At 41.5% G+C, this 24390-nt stretch overlaps 1 protein-coding gene across 7 annotated transcripts in view; it reads right to left on the reverse strand.

The window, feature by feature from the left end:
• Positions 1-24390, reverse strand: part of KLF7 (KLF transcription factor 7) — a 150375-nt gene that overhangs the window by 66533 nt on the left and 59452 nt on the right. For all 7 annotated transcript variants that reach the window (XR_007478253.1, XR_007478252.1, XR_007478251.1 and 4 more), the window contains one exon: positions 5859-6489. Coding sequence is in view for 4 of the 7 variants with exons in the window: in XM_049711929.1 (XP_049567886.1) it covers positions 5859-6489 (631 nt within the window). In the remaining 3 variants the exon portion in view is untranslated. The remainder of the gene's footprint in view (positions 1-5858; positions 6490-24390) is intronic.

A 24390-nucleotide genomic window follows, 5' to 3' on the forward strand; every position in this document is an offset into this window, starting at 1 on the left:
AGCATGGCTCTGAAGTGCACTCCAGACACTGGGAATTTGTCTTGCTTACAATAATCATAGTAGTCTTCCTGGTGCACTTTAAATGCACGTTTAAGTGCATGTTCATGGTCACTAACCACCAAGCAAGTAACACCCTAAGACTGAAATGTCAGAAAAGGGATGAAGAGAATGACCAACTTAAAAAGTGTGAAACTTAAGTCATGACCTGTGAATAGCACACAGAATCAGCAAAAACTGTGAGATCTTCAGAGCAGTAGCTGGGAGTGGCATTAATGTGTTAAATTTTGATCACATCTCTAAGGCTGAGTTTGATCAGAAAGGGAGAATTGTTAAAAAAAAGAGACAACTGGCCCAAAATGGAGTCACTTGTGCTAAGCCCCACTTCACCAAACTGAAACTTACAATTTTAATATAGGTTCACCGGCCGCAAGAGTGGAATCTTAAACCAGTCAATCTGGAATTACCTGATCAGCACTAGAAAGGTAATTTTCGTGATAGATCCCTGTCATCCCCTAAAGTAAGGTGACCTTGCCACAAACAATCAGACTCTTTGCTGGTACAACTTCCTTGTCCAGCCCCTTCTGTCTATAAAAGTCTTTTGTTTTGCATAGTGCTTCAGAATTCCTTTCTATTTGTTAGATGAGATGCTGCCCAATTCATGAATCACTAAATAAAGCCAGTAAGATCTTTAAAATTTACTCAATCAAATTTTGTTTCTTAATACTCTGAACAATACCTGGCATATAGCAAGTGTTTATAAGTATTTGTTGAAAAGTAAAATAAATTATATTTCAAACTTTAAAGAACTTTCATTATATGTATAAAATAAGCACTTTTGTTTGCCTCTTAAATACTACACTCATCTTTTTGTTTGTAATGTTTTTACTCACCTTTCCATTTAAAAACAATTTCCCTAAATCCTAATTAAACTTAGAGATTGTGCCACATCTTGATTCATTATGACCACCCCAAAGCAGATATAGAATGCTAAGTAAATTGCACGTTCTTTTTATCTTTTCACTTAGAAAGCATACTTTTATATTTTTCAGTGCAAAATCTAGAATGTCCTATCACCACCCATGGATTAGGCTAAAGCAACCCCAGTCTATAGAGAGCTCTCCAAGTAGCACAAGAGAGGACGTGGCCTCTTTTCTTCCTCTTCTGTGACCAACAACCAAAGACTTCATTGCTGGCCTTTGTCCAGAATTTACCAACCTGACTCATCTTAATAGTGTAAATGTGGACATGCTTTTATATGAATTTCCATATTAGAAAAGTCTGCTCACTTAACACAAAGCACCATTTCAATCACAGACTTTCTTCCTTTCCTACTCAGCAGTGATCAAGAAGAAATGTGGAATATTATTCTTTCTCATTTTGAATAGAAACTACTAACATTTTAACAAATTGATTTTTGCTGAAAATAAGCATAATAAAGTGGTTTTTTTAAATTGAAAGTGAGAGATTCCCCTGTGTCAAAATATAAGAATTATTTAGCTGTCTCCAAGAAGATGAATAAAACTATGAACATAATGGTTGACTTATTGAGAAAGAAAAATATATTATACAAAGACCAGAAAACAGAGTGGGAGAGAAAGGTCTGTAATGGCTTGGCTGCTAAAGGACATTTTTACGCTCATGCCAGCACTAAGTGCTCTTCCCAATGAATAAACCATATGTCCATTTTTATATGCTTCCTTTCACTAAGATTCTGCTACTTCACAATATTCCTTTTGTCCCAGTCCCTGCCTCATCTTCTGCAACCCCCAGCCTGGCTCCCCCATCCCTCACTTCACCTCCTTGGGCAACCAGTATTTGTGCCCTAGCTACCAACTTGAACATCTGCTACCTGAAAAAAAGAAAGACCACCTCACTGCCTAACATCCTCCAGGGCAAAAAGTTTGAAGGATTCAGCATCCTCAAAAAACAGACACAGAAGGGAAAAAAAAAGAAGCAGCAGCATATCTTTTCCAGCTCAGTAAATCCTATCTGTATAAAGATTAAATGGATAACACTTTTAAAAATTCTTCAATGCAAGGAAGTCCATGTTACCAACAACGTATTGTCTTTCTTTATGTATAGACAGAGACCCACACATTTTATTTCACATTTGCAAGTGTCTCTTTTTCAACATATTACCATATAGAAGAGATAGATCATATATATAACTCTAGAGAACAAAATGCCAATATTTTCCCTCTTTCTCCTGGATGGTTTTCTCTCTCTCTCTCTCTCTCTCTCTCTTTATGTCCCAGAACACTTCCCCAGCTGAAGGATAAGAAAATATTTTCACTGAATTAAAGTGAGCCCTGTGTTAAAACAGCTTGCCTGAATCCAACCAGAGCCCTTCAGCCATGGCTCACGGGCCCAGCCGCTCCACGGCATGTGGGATCTTCCCGGACCGGGGCACGAACCCGCATCCCCTGCATTGGCAGGCGGACTCTCAACCACTTCACCACCAGGGAAGCCCCAGAGCCAATTTTTTTAAACTTCATTTCAACACTTGGTCAGCGGCTCTTCCTACTCCATTCACTTCTAGCAGCAGACTCGTCTCCAACCTGAATTCCCATCACTGTATACCTTTGCCCTCAAGCTTTTTACTAGTCTACTTCCTTGATATGTTTGCACTTAATTTGATTCCATCCTTCATGCTTTTTTCATTATTCTTAGTTCATCCACACCACATAAATTATCACTTTTGTTTTTTTCAGTTCCCCATGTGCCCCCTTCACACCAATTCCAAATAAATACTTCCGATTCTCATCCATTTCATCCAAATTAATTCAGATTCCCTCTCCTAATCCCCCATCTCCACTTCTGCCTCCCCTCCTATCCTTCCTATCCTTTCTGCCTCCCCTCCTATCCTTCCTATCCTTTCTACCTCCCCTCCTATCCTTCCTATCCTTTCTGCCTCCCCTCCTATCCTTCCTATCCTTTCTACCTCCCCTCCTATCCTTCCTATCCTTTCTACCTCCCCTCCTATCCTTCCTATCCTTTCTACCTCCCCTCCTATCCTTCCTATCCTTCCTATCCTTTCTACCTCCCCTCCTATCCTTTCTCTTTCTCAAAGCACCTACTTTTCCCTCCATGCTTGTCTTTGCAGAAGGTTTTACTGGCAAAATGCTTCTGGAGGGTGCAAGGCCATTGCTTCCTGTGTTGTTTTAGGAAAGTCATGCTCTACATTACTGCCAACTTCAATGGGCCAAGGCCTGCATGTCCAATTTCACCCTCCATGAGTAATGTCCTTGTATCATCACCCCTACACTGAAATTATGGAAGTGAGGAAAGAAAAGCTTCTTGTTCTTTGGTGGCATTTAACTTTAAGTGGTTTATTTCTAGTTTACATAAAGCTGTTTTTGCACAAAATCACTGCTAATCAAGATCATCGGCAATAGTCACAACTATAACCAACCCTATGACTATCCTTAACGAGCTCTTACCATCTGCCAAGTATTTTACATATGTTTACTCATTTAATCTTCAAAACAATCTAGGAGGTAAATTATCCCTCTTTTACAGATGAGGAAATTGAGGCTCAGGGAAGATACATCATGTATCCAGGTCATAAATCTAGGAAGTTGTAGAGCCAGAATTCAAACCCAAGTCTCCCTGACTGCAAAGCCCTGCTCTTAACCACTCTGCGGTACTGCCTTTCTAATAATGCATGGTGCCTTCTTGGGTAAACTCCCCACGGGGAGGAGTCTTTCCACTTTAATTCGCTATAAGGCAAGAGGTTGCAGGTGCTGGGAAACATAATGAGCTCCACCTTGATAATCACTCTGAACAGAAAATGCCCAAAAAACAAAGCACAAAATATGCATCACTCCTCAGAGTTATCCTTCTAACACATCCATTGGAAAGAGGGGATAGGGAAAAGAAGAAAATGCTCTGGACTCACCCCCAAAAAAGACTCTCTGCTTCCCCAGAGCCGTCCAGTCTCACACTAGGCAGGACATGGCCTGTCTCACGTCAGTAATGAAAAAATGTGCTCATAAGCATGAATTCCACACCCCCAACAATGCTCAACCTTCTTGCCTCATCCTGCCTTCTCTGGTTTCCTGTGGGGAACAGGAGATGAGTCATGGCTGAAGCCTGGGAGCACTGCAATGTCTTCTCGGTACTTTACTCATTGACTTGAGAAAGAAAGACATATAAATAAAAACGACCTCCAGGACAATATCAGAGAGAGGGAAAAAAAAAGCTGAAAATTGCAGGAAGTTTTCGCCTTGATGTATGTGGACTGGAGGACTTGAACCCAATCTCCAATGGGAACCCTGAGTGGCACCTGAACCTGAGCCACAGGTTCAAAAGTTACCTTAGGGGACCTTCCCATGAACCAAGCAAGGGCAGAAGGGAAAGTCAGTTCGGAGTTAGAGGACAGCATGCCTAAGTCCTGTGGTGTGAAGAAGCAACGTCCACGCTCATCCCCCCGTGGGAGTACCTTCCAGGTTCGCGGTGGTGATGGCTTCTAGTCACACATTATGTACTCCTACCTCAGGGAAGCTTCTCTGTCCTGCACAAAGACATTTCACAGACCCCCTCCCCCCAGAAGATTAAAGCTGAGAGGGGCCTTAAGATCCAGATTGTTTGGCAGATGTGGAAAATGAGGCCGCCAGTGAGGTAAAGCGATGTGCTCAAGGTCACAAAGCTAGTTAGTAATAGCACTGGAGTAGAACCCAGGTTTTCCTGATTTTCCAGCCAATGAACTTTGCACTGTACTCTTCCTTGGTGACACAGCCCACAAACCACCACAGAGTACCTGGAAGACAGGCAGTGAGCCCGAAAAGAACTCTCACCAACACATCTCCTAGCCTAGATCCAATCCCCTATTTCTCCCTGACAACACTCTGATTCTGCTGTTTATACTTTCGGAGGTTTTCCCTGTTCAGCTTGTACTGTGCACGCAGTATGCAAAAACCATACCAGCAATACACTGTCAGGGACTCATTAAAAAAAACCCAATGATAGTAATTGCTCCTACGATGCTAACCCCAAGAAGAGCCACCAGCCCTAAGCTTCCAACTCAAACCAGAGAACAAAGACCAGATTCAAGGAATATGCTAATCTCACTCTTTTCTCTGCAAACCCCCCTCTACCAAATTATCCCATTGCTCCCAAGATCAACATGATTCCTGGGAGTCACCACAGAAGTCCTGAGGAAAATATACAGTCCCCACCGGTCCCCAGCGCCCTTACCACACACACAGCAATGTAATCACTTTAGCAACTTCTCAGTAACAAGCTCATTAAAAAGCAATTCTGCCATCTCTCCATAAAGCATGCGCCAGAGAACAATGCAAAAGAGGAGATGCCAATTAATTATAGAATGATCACCTCTAATGAACTCTGAAACCCTCCTGCTGTTGGTGACTGATGAAAAATCAGGGATGCTGGAAAAAGAGTGAATAGGGACACCTTGGCTACCTTGCTCAATTGTGAATTTCAAATGTACCTCCTAGGATTCCACTGTTGATCCAAACTGCAAAATTACACTGATAAAACAATGAAAAGTACCAGGAAAGTGACAGGTGCACATATCACGTACGGTTGTGAGTCACACCACCAGAGCCCCTGTTCAGGCATCCTCAGTAGTGTCTGATTCTACACCATGGTTGTAGAATTATTGCCTCTGAAAGTGTCTCCGAGCCAGTGAGTGACAAACCCATGTCCTGTGCTCAGGACACCTGGAGATCCTAAGGTAACGAGTGAGTCGCCTGCTTCCCCACCCAGGCCCACCTGCCTCTCTGCACCTCCTAGTTGGCATGGATGCCACTTCTCGGAACAGAGAGAAGCCCTTCCCACCATGAGGCTAAAGGAGGAAAAAGAAGAAACCACGTGCGGCCAACTTGTACCACTACCTGTGTGAGTCCTCTGGTGGGCCTTTAAGTGGGAGCTTTTTGTATAAACTTTCCGGCACCCGTTAAACTGACAGCGGTGAACCCTCTTCTTGTTTTCGGGGCATGCCTCAGCCCCTACCCCTCCTTGTTCACTGTCGCTCTGTCCACTCTTAACTGTCCCAGCTGCCGCCACGGCTGCCGCTGCTGTTGCCACCCCTCCCACCTTTACTGAGCTGAGTGCAGCCTTCTTGGCCACCAGTTTCAACGTCACTGTGCCATCCACGGCTGAGAGAGTCTGTGAGGTTTTGACCAGATGGCGGCTGAGCTCAGGGGACGAGGGGGGCGTTAATGAGGTCACTGCGTTGAGCTGGGCCTGGTTGACGGCTGTGTAGCTGTCTAGAGAAGAGCTGGTTGGCTGGAGGCTGAGGCAGGTCTCAGATAGCAACTTGTCCCGAGAGAGCAAAATGTCCACTGCCGAACTCTTCTCACAGATGGTCGCTTCCACAGGGAGCAGCAGGGGGTCTAAGCGCCGGAAACTTTCCTCAATGCACGGGGGAGGAGAAGCACGGAGGAAACAGTCTAAGTCCTCACCAAAGGTCTCCGAGATCCTCCTAGGCTCCGTCTGCAGGTAGCGTTCCAATTCAAGGCATGTCTGCAGAGGGGAAGGAGGGAGGGAGAGAAACAGCCATCAGAAGCAAAGAACACCACGAGACCACATGTTGACAGGCTGAGGAAGAAGATACAGGAAGGAACAGAGAATGTTTCATGGCTCGTATCTGAAATTCTCTTGTTGAAAGGTCTGACCTTGTTATTTTCTCCCTGGACACTTCTGAAGGGTTCACAAGGGTCACATGATATGAGTTCAACTACTATAGTTAATGGGGAACTAGAAGCCCAGAAGGACTATCTCACACCATCAAGTTCCCTGAGAACATTTAATGTTAAAATGGTCTCATGCTCCACAATCCAATTCAGCAGGTGAGATGCTCTAAGCCTCCCTAGGAGTTCCCACGCAAGCAAGAAGCAAATAGAATCAGACAAGATTTTCATATCAAGACTCCCCACAGTCCAACTTAATTTTTCAAATAGACTTTAGCAAGTCACAAAAATAGGCCAATTTTCCAACTTGCCCTTTAGAATAAACCATGCCCACCCAAACTAAGTCATGAGCTGAACCAACAGCAAGCCCTGCCTTGGGAATGGATTCCCTAACCAGCAGGAATGGACACTGTTCTAAAGAACGCCTTGTATAAAACCTTTGATGCACATGACAAAACCCCCATTGTTTACAGCAAGTTATTCAAAATACAATTGCTACATACTGTGTGGCAAGGAGCATGAGTCCCATTACAATAGTTTGACATCTCTGACTCCACGATAAAAATAAATTCAATCATAGCTATTTGAATTGGTACAGATAAGACACAATCTATTTCAATATAAAGTTTTCACCCGGTAAAGAAGTGAGGAAAAAGAAACCAAACAAACAGAAAGGTTCAGAGTTTCAACAAATCTTCATCCATGGTGCATGTAAGTCTTTGTAAGATGGGGGAAGCGCTATTATGGCCAAAGCGGATTTTAAGTTTATAATCTAAAAGCTCTCCTTACTTAATCCTACTCTTCCAGAATCTGGCAGAAAACCATGGTGCTAACTTATACTATCAGTTCAATTTGCTCTAACTTCTGGGGCTTCAACAAAGAAAACACTGATGGCAAATTTAAAATGTGACTAGCTCCTAATTTACTGCCTCTGTAGAGCTTCTATGTTTTCAACCAATGTTCTGATTCTAGGTTTTTATTCTGTTAAGAATCTATTTTAATGATATACCTAGTTGTGTTGTATCTGTCAAGGATTTTATTTTGGTGACATTTCAAAAGATTGGTTTTTAATCAGCCTTCTGGTAAAACTCTGCATTACTGAATAAGAAAAGCAGATTTTTAACAATGAATCACCTTTGGGTCTCACTATTGATTTTTAATAGGATAAACTAATGAATGGTTCCAATCTTCATTCAACCCTCATGTCACAAGTGTTCACTCAACTACTGTGTTCACAGCAAGGTGCAAGGCTTTCTGTATGTTAGAAGAAGAAGACAGTGATAGATCCATGTGATGTAGGTGCAGAATAAACAATTACAAGCTAAAAATTACATGAATTTATAAGCAAAGTGGTACCAAATAACATAATAATAAAGTATGTTGATAAGTTCTTAGGGGATGAGTGGACAATGAATTCTGTACTCTATATTATGGAGGTATTAATCAGGTAAAGCTTATTGGAAAAGTAAGTTTGATTCTATTTTGCTTATTGATTAAATAATAGCTCTTGCTGTGTAGCTTCCCACCACTTTATATCCGAAACAAGTACTACCACCTTCTCAGGTCTAGGAATTTGTCTTATCCTTATTTGCCCCTTTTCTGAATTCTATGTTTCAGAGATTTTCCCTTTCATTTTTCCATCTCATTGCTAAAAATTATCATTTACTTCTTTCCAATATTGAAACCCTCAGCGTTAGGTCCAGTCAATTCACTTCTGAATTATAAGATATTACCCCTGAAACCTCCCCTTCCCTTTTTAAACCATCATCTGCCAAGTACAGTGTCTGGTACCCATCAGGTACATAATGTCTATCAAACAAAGATAAAATCAACTTTATACTATTATTTTGATCATTCTATTCGACTCCACTCTACAAAAGCCACCTGCTGACCCTAACCTGGACTAGGCTGAGGCTAGCAATCCTAGAAATGACCACTAATACATGTCTTCTAGAACATAATTGTAATACTCCTTTAGCTTTGCCCAAAGAGCAGAACCAGACCATAGAGACACAGATATGTTTCAGGTAGAAATCAGCTGAATCATGGGTTATAAGAGGTCCTTCCCGGCCTCACACACAAGGACGATTTCACACTCACAGTCACCAGTGTCTGTGGATAGAGCTTTTGGATGTCATGTCATCTTATATATTTTTAGCTCACAGAATCAAAAGTCACTAAGAAATTGTGATTATTAGGAAGCTCAGATCTCTTCATACTCTAAGGAATTCTAAGGAACTGAGATATTCTAAATGCATTTACACACTCTTCAGGGAGGATAAAAAAATAACCTACCCAGGGCTTCCCTGGTGGCGCAGTGGTTGAGAGTCCGCCGGCCGATGCAGCGGACACAGGTTCGTGCCCCGGTCCGGGAAGATCCCACATGCCGCAGAACGGCTGGGCCCGTGAGCCATGGCTGCTGAGCCTGCGCGTCCGGAGCCTGTGCTCCGCAACGGGAGAGGCCACAACAGTGAGAGGCCCGCGTACCAAAAACAAACAAACAAACAAAAATAACCTACCCAGTATGCCCTAGTTTGAATCCCAGATTGAATCCCAGAACACATGGATCACACTAATTATCTAAGGATGGAGATACTTCCCATCATTAAATGTGGGAAAATCTGGACCACTTAAGAGAGGTTATCACTTGCAATCCTAATACAAGGCATTATTATTCCATCTGAGAGTTAGAGAAGCATGAGTATCCATCAGAATGTGCTGAGTAGCCCTCTGAAATCATTATGGAATATTTTTGTCTTGAGAAATCTACTTCTTGTAATATTTGCTGGCGATGAAGCTTAGATAGAAAAGAAGACTTTGTCAACCAGAAACTCATCAGGAGTGTTGGAGATTAAAATGTTAATTAGGAGGATTTCAATGTTAGATTATTTCCAAGCAAAAGAGACAGTTTATCACCAATGTTTTTGAAAAATAATTATAAGAACTCCCTTAAGAAACGCCTATGATGTTTAATTGGAATTTAAGGTATCAGTATTTACTCAGAGATTTTAATACATATACACACAGAGGTATGTATAGAAATAAATGTGTATATGCATGTATGTGTATATATACATGTATTTCCTAGCTCCGTCAATGAGAAGAGTCTACAAGCAAAGACACCCCAGTAGCAGTGAGCACACCTGGCATGAAGATCTTGGTTTCTAAATATCACTATCCAATAAAGGGAACCAGAGTGCCTTGGAGAAATAGTTGATTGAAAGGCTGAGGCAAAGAAAATAAAGATGAGACTAGAATATACTGTCGTACCAGAAGGTAAGGAAGTGCTCATAAAGTGATGGAGGCATGTCAAAAAGACTCATGAGCCAACCTGAAGGAGTTCTCAAAGTCCAAATCTAGGCAACGTGAGCAACAAAAATGAATAATGATAACAGATTCTAACCCATGGAATACGATTAATATCCATGAATCCATAGTGATATAAATAAACAGTTGAATAAATAAATAAATGGAGGAGATAGATCAGATCCTACTTATAGTAAAATTACAATTAATAAACAGAGAAGTATTGAAAATAGAAGTATTGAAATAGAAAATCGCTATTAGTCAAACAACAAAGTAGTAATGAGTACAGGCAAGAATCACCAATGGATGTTAAAATTAACAGATGAAGGTATAATGAGAAACAAGATATTTGCCTAGTCTCAAAGCACCCCCCCAACAAGACATTTATTAATTACAAAGACAAAAATAATAATTTTACAGTAGAGAAACCTGGCATGCACCACCTTCACCATATGATGAAATTTGCAGCATATTGATATCATGCTCCCCAGACATGATAGGCTGAAAAGCGTGCAACATTATTCTGTGCCATTCTTGCCAAAAGTACCTAACTTCAATCTAATCATGAGAAAACATGAGACCAATACAAATTGAGGGCCATTCTACAAAATAACTGGCCGGTATTCTTTAAAAGTATGAAGGTCATAAGGAACAAAGGAGAAGCTGTCACAGATTGCAGGAAACTAAGGAGATAAGACAACTAAATGCAATGGATCCCTGCCTGGATCCTGGATGAGAAAAAGGACACTGGTGGGAAAAATAACGTAATTCAAATAAAGTGTATAAATTAGTTAATGGTATTTTATCAAGGTTAATCTCTTGTTCTGATACTTGTATTATGATTATGTAACATTAAGGGAAGCTGCAAAGAGTGTATACAGGAACTCTATGTACAATTTTTGCGACTTAATATAAGTCTAAATACTTTCAAAAGAGAGAGAGAGAGAGAGAGAGAGAGAGAAGAAATGCCCATCGGCACACTAGGAGTGTCTCCAGATTGCAAATTTCGATACAGAGTTCAAATGTTTGTTTGTCCACCAGAACCAGAGATTTACTCTGTCCCAATGACACTAGCCAGCAAACTCCAAATTGGAGTCAGCAGATGTCAATTTAATGACATAAATCATGGCTGTCTGGTACCTCACCTTGGAGAAATGAGGCTTTCCTCAGCCTGACCTAACAATACAACTTAGGGCTTGAGCCACTGGATCAGCCTTCACCTTCTCAAAAATCCACTACCGTCAGCAATGGGGAGGAAACGCACCCAACTGCAAAGTGACTTTCTTATTATTTATGAGTCACAGATGAGTTTTGTGAAGGCTGTCCAATATCTCAATTTCGAAATGCATGGCTTCTTCTAGTTTCCTAACAAACATCACCTGAATTTGGTTTTGAAATGATCACCCTGAAATATTTTAAAATACTCTCCATTCTCTTCATAGCCTTCTTGTTGAAACATGCTTATTAAAATGATAATCCAAGACCTAGTTTTAAAAAAAGAAAAAAATTCAAACCTGTTAACTGCCATACCTACTACTTCTATGATAGGATGCACAGGCAGAATTTGACAGAAAACAGGATAATCCAAGTCTTGCAGGACAAATTAAGTTCACCAAAATCTCCCTGCTGTTGGCAAGAGGTAGTTACTTTCACAGGATCAAGAAATATGTAAGAAACTTGGTCATATGTGGGCATGACGATGCCAAGGTTACCAAATGGCTCTTGTTCAACCTGTCCTTATCTCATCATAATTTACATGAAAATTGCCAGTCAAGATTGCAAATATCTCCAGGTGCTTTTGCCATTTCCCCTAAAACCCTCCCCCTAAAGGGTTTCCCTCACCTATTTTTCCTCTGCTTAACTTCCCCTCATGCCCATATGCTTGACACAATCTTTTATTTTCTCTCCCACTAATCATTCTTTCATCCAAAGTTCAGCATAAAGTCTATCTCTTTCAGGAAGCCTGGTTTAGGAAACACAGAGTTAAGAAAATATGCTGGCTGTCAAGTGTTGAAAGACAACCCTCCTCAATCCTGGACAATTAAACTGTGTCTCCAAAATGAATCTAAGGGTCCATAAATTGGTAGCATGTCTGATTTATTAAGATTATGATCTCCTTAAAAGCAATGACCATATTGTTTAAATCACATAGGTCTCAAACAATAAAAATAATCTTTTAGAGCTAAATTCTACCTTTGGTATCTCAGATGGGAGATATGTCTAAGTATTTGAAGTGGTGGAGCACTGTAAGAACTTTCTAAAACATAAGCTTGCCTCACAACCCCCATCCATCACCACCACTGAAACTATACCCATGTTTGGTTGGGGCAGACTCTAGTCCGGCCTCCTCAATGCCATCCCTTTAAAGCCAAATGTTTTTAAAACACAAAAAGTTCTAGGTTTTTTTTCTGTCTTTTAATTAGAACATAAGACAAAGCCATTGGTCCAATATTCTTGCCACCACTCAATAACTGTGTCACTAGGAGTAGTTATTTGTAGTCTTTGGATCCACATATACTTGAGTTAGTGAGTCAAAAAAGAAATAGAAGAAATAAAAGAAATGGCATTTTGCTAATGATTTCTTTCTGGAATAATATAGTCATTGAAATAAAGTGCCACCTACACTACTACCTGTGTTCATAATCAATTATCAGTCATTTGTGTTCCCTTTAGCCAGCTGCCCTTCATTCTAAGTATTCCACCTATTTCATTCACTTAAAAGATCCAAGAGTTAGAAGAACAAAGAGATCAAACAAATTGGGGAAAGAACATAGAGGCAAAAATATGGGGAGATAACAGCAATCTCCTTCATGGAAACTTGCAAAGTCATGCTTCTTCTGAGATCAGACCTTGACCTACTGATGTTGCTGATAATGATAATGCGGATGCTTCCAGCAAGGAAGGGGTGAATTTTGGCTCCAGAAAGAATGGTCACCCAGGTAACTGCACACGCAGGTGAACTGCACTTGGCTGCCCATGGGAGCCCCTTCCTGACATCTATTATGTGTGGTTTTGTCACGTGCTATTAACCATGGTGCCACAGTCCCCAAAGAGTCTGAAGTATAGAAACAGGGAGACGAACCTCTTACCTTTCTCCTGGGAGTGTCCCAAAGCTTAATTACTTTTCTGTGCTCTGAAATTCACACACAACCCAGAATGGAAATTCAAAGTGACACAAAACAAGCTACTGACAGTAGGGTAATTTGTGCTTCTTTTGTAAAGCAATCTTCTAAAATACTCATTCTTTCTAACATATTATTAACTAAGTTCACACTTCACACTTTTTGGCAAAATCTTTATTCTTCTAACTCCAAGCCAACTTGAAAACTCTATAGGATTGCAAAGATTGATATTTATGGGAACTTTGTGATTTTTTTTTTTTCCCCTTCAAAGGATGGTATGATGTAATGGTTCTGACACATTTCTAGTCTTTTTAAATTAGGTCAGAGTTGAAAGATGGGAAAGGAAGTTGAAAGCATGGCCAGAGTTCTGGTACCAATTTTTCTGAGGGATTGGGGGAGGGAAAGGAAGCACCATAATTGATAAACTCAGTAAGCCTGTGGGAGAACCTCACATAACAGGCACCTCAACTTTTTGCCCATCTTCCTGGGTTTCGACATTTCAAAGCAGTTCTGAGGAGGAGAATGTAACAGTGAACCTAACTCGTAGCAGAGAGGAGGTATGAACCAGTGACAAGAATCAAACTTGTAAGACCTAGAGATAGATTTTAAACAAACATTCACTTTTTCTTGACTTTCACTGCCAGAAAATATTTGGGTGGAAAGTTAGGAGAGAATAAATTCTGTCTAGAAATTGTGGGTGAGCAAGTATATGGTATAAGTGAAAATCTCTTACTGCGTTTTTTAGCTATTAGGTTAAAAAAAAAGAACCCACATCAACAGCACACCCCAGAGGTACAACAGTATTACCCATCACTGTCAGAACTGCTGAACTCCGCAAAACCACCACAGCACTGTAACCAGTGTAAGATGCCATTCCTTCCCACTGTCTCTCACATCGACTGGTTGCTGGAACTGAAACCAAATTAAGTATTTCCCTCTAGTAATCTGTAAATTCTGAGAGACAGTGCTAAGAAAATTAACTGAATTCTAAACAAACATGAAAGTTGGGAAATCTCTACCAAAACCCCTTCAGTGTTTCTCCTCCCCCAACTATTTTCAACATACAAAGAAAATATTTGTTGTATATTTTTCCTTTGGGGAGGCTGGGGAGAAAGGAGACAAAATTAAAGGCCTGGGGAGAGCGTGACGTCTCTGAAACAGACAGCCTCAAATACCCCTTTCATCTCCCAAGGATTCCTTAGTTGCAGCGCATTAAAAACAAACAAACCAACAACCACCAAACAACTCAAATCCGAATTAAGAGTTAAGGCGAATTTTACAGCCATGTAACCTGCGCAGAGTTGGGGCCCACGTCTTGTGCTCCTTGTCTCCCAGGCCTCCAACAACCTGGAAGAGCTCTTTCCTCCTTCACAGTGTCTGTGACCCTTAAAATTCAGTGTCCACTAGGGACAAGGTGGCCCATGCACGAGAGGCCATCCTATCTTGGTTCAGGGTTCTTCTTCCATATGTTACTTTTCAGAACACACCAATGAGAAGTCTATCACTCTGGCCTCTACCTACAATTACTGCACCTACCCTACATCAGCCCTTAAGGAGAGTCACTCGCTCTCACTTGGCCACTGAACTATAACTAAATTCAACTTCTGAGTCATGGAGAGACACCACTGCTCATCACAGCTAGATCACAGAACATGCTGGGGTCCACTATCAACTTGCTTCCCAGCTAAGTCTCCATTTAGCTTGACACACACTGGAGGAAATCCCATTTGTTACTTTAGAGCTTGAAAATAAGTTTCATTAGATGTCTCTGCTTCAGTTATTATACTTTCATAGACAAAATAAAATTCATGCCTTAATAGTCAAGGAAAAATCATCCTACACTAGAGCAAAGACCCAGACCTGGGCTGAGAGTGTGGTTTAAGAAAGAAAAAAAATGTACAAGAGACACCCCCAAAGGAAAAGCCCATCACTGTGCGGGAGAGGGCCAACCAGTCCTTGCTCGAGAAGAAGGGCACCCCGCTCCAGCAACTCATGAGAGCCCAAGGACTCGGGAGAAGGCCTCCCCCCTGAGGGGTGATGCTTCGCAAGAACAATGATCCTGACAGTTGCTCAGCTTCACCATTAATTCTCCATAAAGAGCAGTTTTTGCGATGAGCGCTTGTGTCAGGAGGGGCCTGATGGTTCAGAAACCTGTAATTATTCTTGGCTCGCCACCCCCCCACTGCCTCTGCACCTGTGTCAGTTCAAGGCACCAGCTGGCCATGTCTTGCCTCCTGCCTCTTAAAGGGGTGGATTGCGGCTGGGAGGGGGCGGGTGGGCAGGGGAGCCTTCATTGAAAACCCACACTCACGTTACTTGCCTCTTCTTCCAAAATGCAAAAACAAAACAAAAATTTTAAATTCACCAATCTCATCCCTTCCCCCAGTGGGTCTTGCCAAAGGAAACAAATAAACATTAATTGGCTAGAGAGCCTTCATTCAAACCAAAATTACTGAAAAACACAGTAACAGGGAAAGGTCTGACAAGGGGTTATTAATCCTGTTTTACAACCCGCTCTTACTCACCCCCCTACCCGCTCCTGTGAACTTTGCACACACACGCACACACCCTCCCCAAACTCCCGGGGCCCCTCTGCACTGAGTGGCCAAGATCGGAACATGCCGAACCCATGACATCATCTCCCCTTCCTCTCCCAAATCACTTGCACAGGCTGACTCAGGCTACTGGGATTTTTTGTTTTTTTTTTTAAAGCAAGCTCATTTCATTGACTCCCTTCTGGACCATTGTTATATCCTTCTCAGTCGGGTAAATTAAATATATCCTTCCTCTACCTCCCATAAAAAATACGTATACATACATGATTGTTTTTCACCCCAAAGCACAGCTGCCCAGGTGTACAATGTATACACACACACACACACACACACACACAAACCCACTCGAAGCTTGAATTTCCCAAGAACAACAGGTTCAAATCCCATCGGGGCCCTCAGTGGCAGATGCAATTTAGTGGCTGGTGATCACAGAGGATATTTTCAAAACCAAGAGAGTTTAAGCACTTCCACTGTGGAATGCTGAAGACAACGTAGCGGCACTAAGAGGAATGTTTGTTTTGCTCCTCAGACTTCGAAAAGTGACAGCCAAAGACATAATGAAACCAAGCCCTAAGCCGCTTTTCCTGACATAGATGGTTGTACATTTACTTAATTTAGGGTCCTTGGAATCAATTTCCCAAAATATTCAAGGTGCCTGTGTGGTGTGCTACTGTGCTGCTCACCCCAGTTAAGGAAGCAGGCCCTGTGTACCCTGAAAGGCAGAAGCAAGGGGGTTAAGAGTTGGCCCTGGAGACAGACTGCCTGGGTCCAAAATCAGGTTGCACCACTTACTAGCTCACATCACTGCTGGGCAAGTTATTTGACCCCTCTGCCTCAGTTTCCTCATCTGTAAAGTGAGATAACAGAAGAACCTACCCTGCAGAAGTGTGTGAGAGTTCAATCACTCTCAAGTGTCAAGCGCTTATAACAGGGCCTGAAACACACACTATGGATGCTATAGCCAATATATAATGTGTTCTTTTCATTACACATCTAAGAAGAAAATAAATATATCAAGGGCACGGAAAGGGAAGATAAAAACACCAAATAATTATCAAGGTAAAGCAAAGCTGTTGAGTGGAAAAGGTTAAGTGAGCAGGGGACTCCGGCTGCATGACCTACCTCACTGCGCTGTTTTCTCACCTACCAGGTGAATGGATGGGGGTTCTCAGGAACCTACTAGTCTGGAGTTCCAGGAGGCCATGAAATAGTGGTGGAAGGGTAAAGAAACATGGGAATGGCTCATTCAGAACAGGTTTGAAGGAACAGACCAATGGTTTTCCTGCCCAACTGGCTGGTGAAAGGAAGGAGGCTGCAAAACCCAGAAGAAGGTGGTCTTTGGCCTCTTCACAGGCACCTCATGGCCTCGCTCATGAAGCTTAAGACACTCACTAACCCAAGTTTACAGATACTATGAAACGAATTCTCTGGTTCACCGTGGATATGAGCCTCGCCAGCATCGAAATATAATCTTCACTAGAATATGGGCTCCTCGAAGACACCCGGACTTGTTTTTGACTCATGGCCTGATTCAAGCATTTGTCTTGTTGAATGAATGAATGAAGCAACTCTCAAACAAACAATTCAGTCAAAATGTCAACACAATTGATCACAATTCTGGTCAGGCAGGGGTCGAAAGTATGATACAAGCCCAAAATTCTTCTTCCTCCACCAAAAGAACACCAGAAACAATATGTATGCATATATAACCAACAACAGTCCTTGTAGGCTTCAGCAGTATTTTCATATTTAATTACAGGTGATACTAACTTGTCTCTTCAATGTTTTTCATTAAAGAAAAAAAAAAGTTTAAATGCTTACTGTCTGGGATACACCCAGCATTCCCAAATGAGAGGCACATTTAGATTCCTACAAGGCCACAGGGCAGCCCTGTGTAGGAAGTAAAAGCCATTTCCTCATCTCAGAGAATGTTCCTCTTCCTCCTGCCACTTCATCTTTTCTCCTCTGGCCTCCAGAAACCACCAGGAAGAGAAGCCATAAACACAAGTGGACAAGGTGCTGTTCAACTCTCATTTGTATTGGTAAAAAGAACCTGGCCTGGGAATCAGATTCAACACCTCCCTTTCCAACACTGCCTCTTCCCTTCCCACGGAACTACTAACCCTGAGCAGGGAGTTCTTTCCCTTCCTGCAAAGTGAGTGAACCACCCTCTCAAGACCCCTTCCAGCTCAAGTGCTTGCTGACAGTACTTCAGTGGCCTGCCATCACACTTACTTCCTCGCCATGGCAAATCAGATCCTACATGAACCAGTCTTGTTTTCTTCACCTCTTACCGCCCCCCTTCCATTCACACAACCACACCAAGCTCAGGGCCACAGTGCCTGCTATTCCTGCACCCCCGAATCCAGACTCCCCAGGTCATGGCATACCTGCTTTCTTTTAATGTTATGTTTTGGTTTAATTGCCACCTATTCAGAGAGTCCTTTGATCTGCCTAGATAAACTAACCCAAACACCCTATTCATTCTCCCTCAGACTACCTTGTTTTGTTTGTTTTTTAGTTACTCACCAAGCCCTGGAAAGATCTAAATTATTTGTTTTCATGTTTATTGTCCATCTTTCCATACTATTAGGGAAGTTCCAGCAGAGTAGGGACCTGGGCTTATGTGCCAATGAATCTCCACACCCAGCACAGGGCCTGGAAAAGGCATCTAAAGATACTAGTTTAATGGGTAAATGAATCAATGAAGCCATTAGTCAATGCTGAATTCCAGGGAGGACTTTAGCTGGTCTCACCAGCCAGGAAAGCTATCCTAAAATGTCTACCTTATTAGGTCAGAGGACTCCATCAATGTTTCTCCTCCGTTCACATTTTAGCACCGAGAAAGCACTCACTGACTCATACTCATCAGACTCAGTAAGATGGAAACTCTGCTCAAGACAAAGAGATCAGCCTTGGGTCCTCACACCTGCACATTTCAAACAGATGCAAAGAGGGCATTTCTTCTCAGGAGTCTGTATTGCATCATGTGCTCCAAGTGTCGCTCAGATGAACAAACCCACCCTCTCCTGGCCTCCACAACCAGGTTCCTGTTAACTGGTGCCCTGAGGGAACAGATTTAAGATAGAGACTCAACCATCTTACATCATTTATTCCCATTTCTATTACCCAAAAGGACCTCCCTGAGAAAGGCAACTCTGGCCACTGGTCTCTGAAGCACTTGAGGGTCACATCCATTTGGTTCCCAACACGGGCATCCCCACATTCACTGATATTTCGATGAAACAGTGCATTCAAATCTCGCAGGCAGGGAGGACGCATGTTTTTGTCATCCTAAATAGCTGCACACTTCACTTACATAGGTGAGGTCCTTGGAAATTCCTGTTTTGGCCCATTCTGGTGACTTTCCCATAAATTCCTAAACACAAAGCATTTTGTTCCTCTCCATTCCCTTTAAGAATTTTACATAAAAAGATATCTCTACTGAGAGGTGCTATTTATTTCAGTATCATTATTTCACGGATACAGAGCCCTCAAACGCTGAACCTGGAAGTAAGCCAAAATCCAATTAAGAGGGTACAGCGTTTAAACTAGGCAAGAGCTGAGGGTGAAAATATTGAATATAAGCTGTACAGGGTCCCTGTGTGTGTATGAACACATGTATGTGTGTGTGTGCACATGCCACTGACAATGAAATGTAGATTCTTTTTCACGTCTTTCGGATGCCTTTCTCTAAACCCATCATTGTTCTCAGAGTCACAAAGTCATTCCCTTTCTTGTTTATTATGTTAGGCAATAGGAAGCTTTCACATGATGGCTGGAAAAAGATGAGGGAGAAAGAACGAGAAGGTTTTCCATCACATAAAGAAAAGAAAAATCGTGCTTGGCCCATTTCTGAACCACATTCTGATGTTGCAGATTTCAAATTAACAATTCAACCCAACTGGACAGGGAGGAATCAAGTGCTGAGGCCCTGAAGTTTGGTTTCCAGTAGCTCTGGCATCTCATTTAACCTTAGGTGGCTCGCCTGGTACCGCAAGACATGCACTTTGAGGCGCACCAGACTCTCATTGAAGAAGAGACACTAATTTGAATCATCACTGCCATCCCCTCTCCCCTTTGTTCCTGTTTGAACCAATTTCCATACAGTTTCAAAGAAATCATCAGCCCATGCAAAGGGAAATCCCAATGGAACAAGAACTACATTAGCAGCATAAGGGGGAAAATCTAATTTCCAATCTAGTTGCTTTGTTGTTTCAACCTCCAAGGAAGGTTGCTACATATGCACAACATAAAATTAAGTTTTAAAACGCCACCATGATTTAAAATTAATAGAAACTCTCATGGGGAAAAGGTGGTTCTTAGTACAAATCTCCTTACACAATTGAAGGTCAACTCCACCAGAGCTTGTGGGTGGTCTGGGTCTTTGAGGTCTCAATCGTCTCAATCATCTCAGCCAACAAAATATTTTAGAATGGCATATATTCATTGAAACCAACGCACATGCTACTTAATAGTTGATGGTGAGTGAATCTCAGTGTAAGGTAGTATCCACATTAAAAATTCTTAAACTACCTTGTTGACAGACCTCACTGAGATGTATTTTAATGGTCCAAATTAAGGATTCCATTTTGGCATGACAGGATATGCCAATGAGACTTCCTAGTGCCCTACTTACTGGAATAAAACTCATGGCAAGACACCAGTGTGACTACATCATTAATTAACCTGAACCACATACCGGAACATTGCTGCTAATAAAACTCCCCTATAAAGAAAACATGTTTTCTCTACTGAGAATCCTGGAATGTGGGCCCCAGCAGAGCCACAGCCTTAATTTAGGAGATATTTGATGTTGTGTCTATATCTGCAATTGCCATAAAATTTGCTTATATTTGGCTTGATCTTCAATAAATTGAGTTATTTTTTTCCAAATTTTATTTTATTTTTAATACAGCAGTTCTTATTAGTTATCTATTTTATACATATTAGTGTATATAAATTGAGTTCTTGAATGTGCTTTTGGAAAAATAAAATTAAAATGCCATCCGCACTATCAGGATTTGCAAACAACTATATGAATGAAAGGATCACTTTTGCTAAGGCAGGGATGCTTTATCTGTGCTGTTCTTAAAAGCATACTCTGAGCTCTGAACCCACGATTCACTGAATCAGAGATCTATAGAAACCTTCCATTTTCTCTAGAAAACAGGCTGACAGAATCGGGAACAAATCATAACTATAGCAGCCAGGTGAAACTGGGACTTTTCCAATCCAATCCATATGAAATGACATATACCTTTTTTTTACGGATAATTCTTTTGTGAAAAGCTTCTGAAAATGGTTGTCAATATTTTCATGTAACCTCAAAGTCCCCCTGTGAGACCAACTAGACAACAAGGATTAAAATCCCCATCCTATTGATGGGGAACCCAAGCTAGTAAAGAAAACTGGGTTTTCCATACTTCTATAGCCACACTATAGACCAGAAACAGAACCAAAAGTTTCTTGCCTTTTTCCCTTAGGCTTTTTTTCTGGTCCAACTCTGAACCCTCTACCACGATCTCAAAACATTCTAAAAAATTCAACAAACCATCTGCAGTAACCTTGAAGGAACAGGATTCCTGACAAAGGTTCAGGATCTTCCCAAATTGTAAACATAATACCCGATCCCAAATTTCATTTCACAAACTTTTCAACTACATATGTAATTTCTCCTGGTGAGAACAAAAAGAGGTCTTAGTTTTGGCAACAGCCTTTATTAGGAGATTTCTGAGTTTTCTCTGTTCCAAATCTTGGTTGGATTGTTAAAAGTAAACAGTATTTTAGTCATTCCAATCTGTCAACATCAAATGTCATTACTGAGATAGAAAGAAATGGAACCAGTATCACTTTTTAAGATCTGAACTGAGAAAATTTATAATTACGGTTTAGTAAGAACCTAATTTTACTTGTTTATTGGATTAATACCAAATATATGAAAACTGTAAGTGACACACTTTTTTTAAGGGGGTATTTGAATTTGCCATTCAACATTTGAAAGAAAATTTCCTAGTTTTTTTTTTTTTTTTTTTTGGCAGTACGTGGGCCTCTCACTGCTGTGGCCTCTCCCATTGTGGAGCACAGGCTCCCGACGCGCAGGCCCAGCGGCCATGGCTCACAGGCCCAGCTGCTCCGTGGCATGTGGGATCTTCCCGGACCGGGGCACGAACCCGCGTCCCCTGCAACGGCAGGCGGACTCTCAACCACTGTGCCACCAGGGAAGCCCTCCTAGTTTTAATAAACATAAAAATGCATATTTCACTAAACCAGATTCAACATTCCCCCCCAACCCAGTGCCCTTCAGAATACTGGATCTTAGCCCATTTTCAACACCAGTATTATCAATCACTTATTTCTTTTGTTCAAGATTCGAATAGAAAATGCAGCTTGAAAAAGAACACGGAAGGAACAGAAGCAGAAAGAAGAGGAGGAAAAATAGCAGTAATGGAAAACAGATGAACAGCAAGCATTTCACTCCTGTGTAAAAATCCTGGATGCCAGCAGCTCTTATCAGGTGACATACCTCTAACCAAGGGGATCCATCAAACTTTGGGCAGCAAATCAACACAAGGGCAAAACTGACACTTACCCCTGCTCCCTACATGGAACCTAAACCTTAATTTTAAAGTGGTTTTATCTATAATCATTTGGTAGTAAACTAAGAAGAAAGAATTATTATTGCAATTCAGAAATATGTGGTTGTGGAAGACCATCTTTATTAAAAATCAAGTAATTTAGCATCTTATTGGAAGGGGTACCTAATCAATCTCGGATATCAAAATCTTTCAACTTCGGGACTTTTTATAGGTATATAAAATCAAAGGCAATGTGGTGTCATGGAGAGAACACAGACCAAAGTCAGGAGGACTTTTACCAGCTCCTCCTATGTAATTAGCTTTGTGGCCTTCCTGAAGTCACTTCCTCTTTGATCCTTGGTTTCTTGTGACCAAATCTTGCTTGCCTGAAGGAAGCAAGGCATGATGAAGATGGAATTTACTATTCTGATCCCTCTGCTTATAGGAGTCTTCAGGTATCTCAATTTCAGATTCTGGACTGCAATTTCTGCCCAACCTCCCAGGTGAGGTCCCATGAAACAAGGCCAGATAGTTGTCCTTGAGATGCTGGGGTAGACAGGTGTTGTTTCTAAGGATCCCCTCCTCTAGTAGTTATCAATGCCCTGCCTGATAAATCTAGGTCAGGATTCACAAACTCAAAACACCTACAGGGGCCAGGAGGCTAGTACACATTAGTGAAAAGAATATGACAGCAGAGACTGGTGGGAACTGTGGTAAACACTTCCACCAAGTTTTCCTAGGAAATTGCTTATTTGAGGAGAGACCCAGCTGGAGGAAATCACAAATGAGCAGCACCTTCCTTCGTCTCCTGACCAGCTACTCTTGCCCAGCACCACGCAGCTGGAATCCCTGCTCTCAAGAAGAATCTTGACACAAGAAAGGGAAATCTGCAGAGATGTCACCACAAAAAGTCAAGCAGGAGAGGGTAAGCGCTAACAAATCCACAAGAGCCTGGAGGTCTGGCACCAAGTTTTAAACCTCCCTTGGGCTAAGCACAGTGCTCGGTATAATCAACAGCTGCTCAATAAATTCTTCCTAAATGAATTTTTAAAAAAATCTTGATTAGGAGCCACTATTACTTATCATTCTGTGCTCTTCTCAAGGGTGACTGGATCAGACTGGTAGCTTTGTCTAGCAGGATAACAGCCAGGGAGGAAGAACTCTGCTACGATATGTAGGTTACACCCATTTCTGTTGGCCTTTCAGGGGCAGGTACTGTATTCGTACTTCTTTTAAATTAATTTAACAATTATTTACTGAGCCTCCACTTTACATCAGACACTTTGCTAGAGATTTCAGGGAATCCTAGGGCTCAATATCTACCTATAAGATGCCCATGGTATAGTAGGGACAGAGGGATAGAAACACATACAATTAAAGAGAACAGGGTATATGTGTGACCAATAGCTAGGACAAACAATGTGTTATAGCAACACAGCAAAGGAACCAACTCACTCTCCTAGAGAGGTCAGTGAAGGCCACATGAAGAAGTCACATTTGAGCTAGACCTTGAAAAATAAGTGAGCTTTTGTCAAATGTAGAAAGGGAACAATAACATTCTAGAAAGAGCACACAACATGAGCAATGATGTAGACACATGAAAGCCCCACTGTGTGCTTGGAAAAGGGTGAGCAGTCTAGGGGGTCTGATACATGGGGTATCTGTAAAGCGGCAGCAAAAAATGCATCCCCAGGGCCTAGAAAATGCAAACAGTTTTTGGCTGACAATGACGTTGCTGGTTTGTTCTAGGTTCAGCTTTACCAGTATACTTACTAAACAGCAATGGCTATTTCTCTAGATCCTCAGTGATAATTCAGGGAAAGATCAAGAGCTCAAAAGATATTAGTGAGGCCCAATGGTCATATTAATGCTACCAAGTAATACTCCTGAACCCAAATGTTTTACAAAGTCATCTAAGGCATTTTCCGTTTCAGATTCATACTAATTTAAGACATACATATAACAAACCTTAAAATGAGAACAAAAGAAGATAAATATTACCAAAAATCTTAGCTTAAAAAAGTGCTACTGGATCATGCACAGAATTAAATTCAGCCCTGATTTTCCTGGTAGCCAAGGCAAAAAGATCAATACTGAGTTAAGAAATTCTCATCATCAAGTAAAAGAAACATCAGTTCCTCAGATATCAGTTGACCTGTGTATGCCACCTTTA

This window comes from Orcinus orca, chromosome 7 (assembly GCF_937001465.1).
Source record: "Orcinus orca chromosome 7, mOrcOrc1.1, whole genome shotgun sequence".
NCBI lineage: Eukaryota > Metazoa > Chordata > Mammalia > Artiodactyla > Delphinidae > Orcinus > Orcinus orca.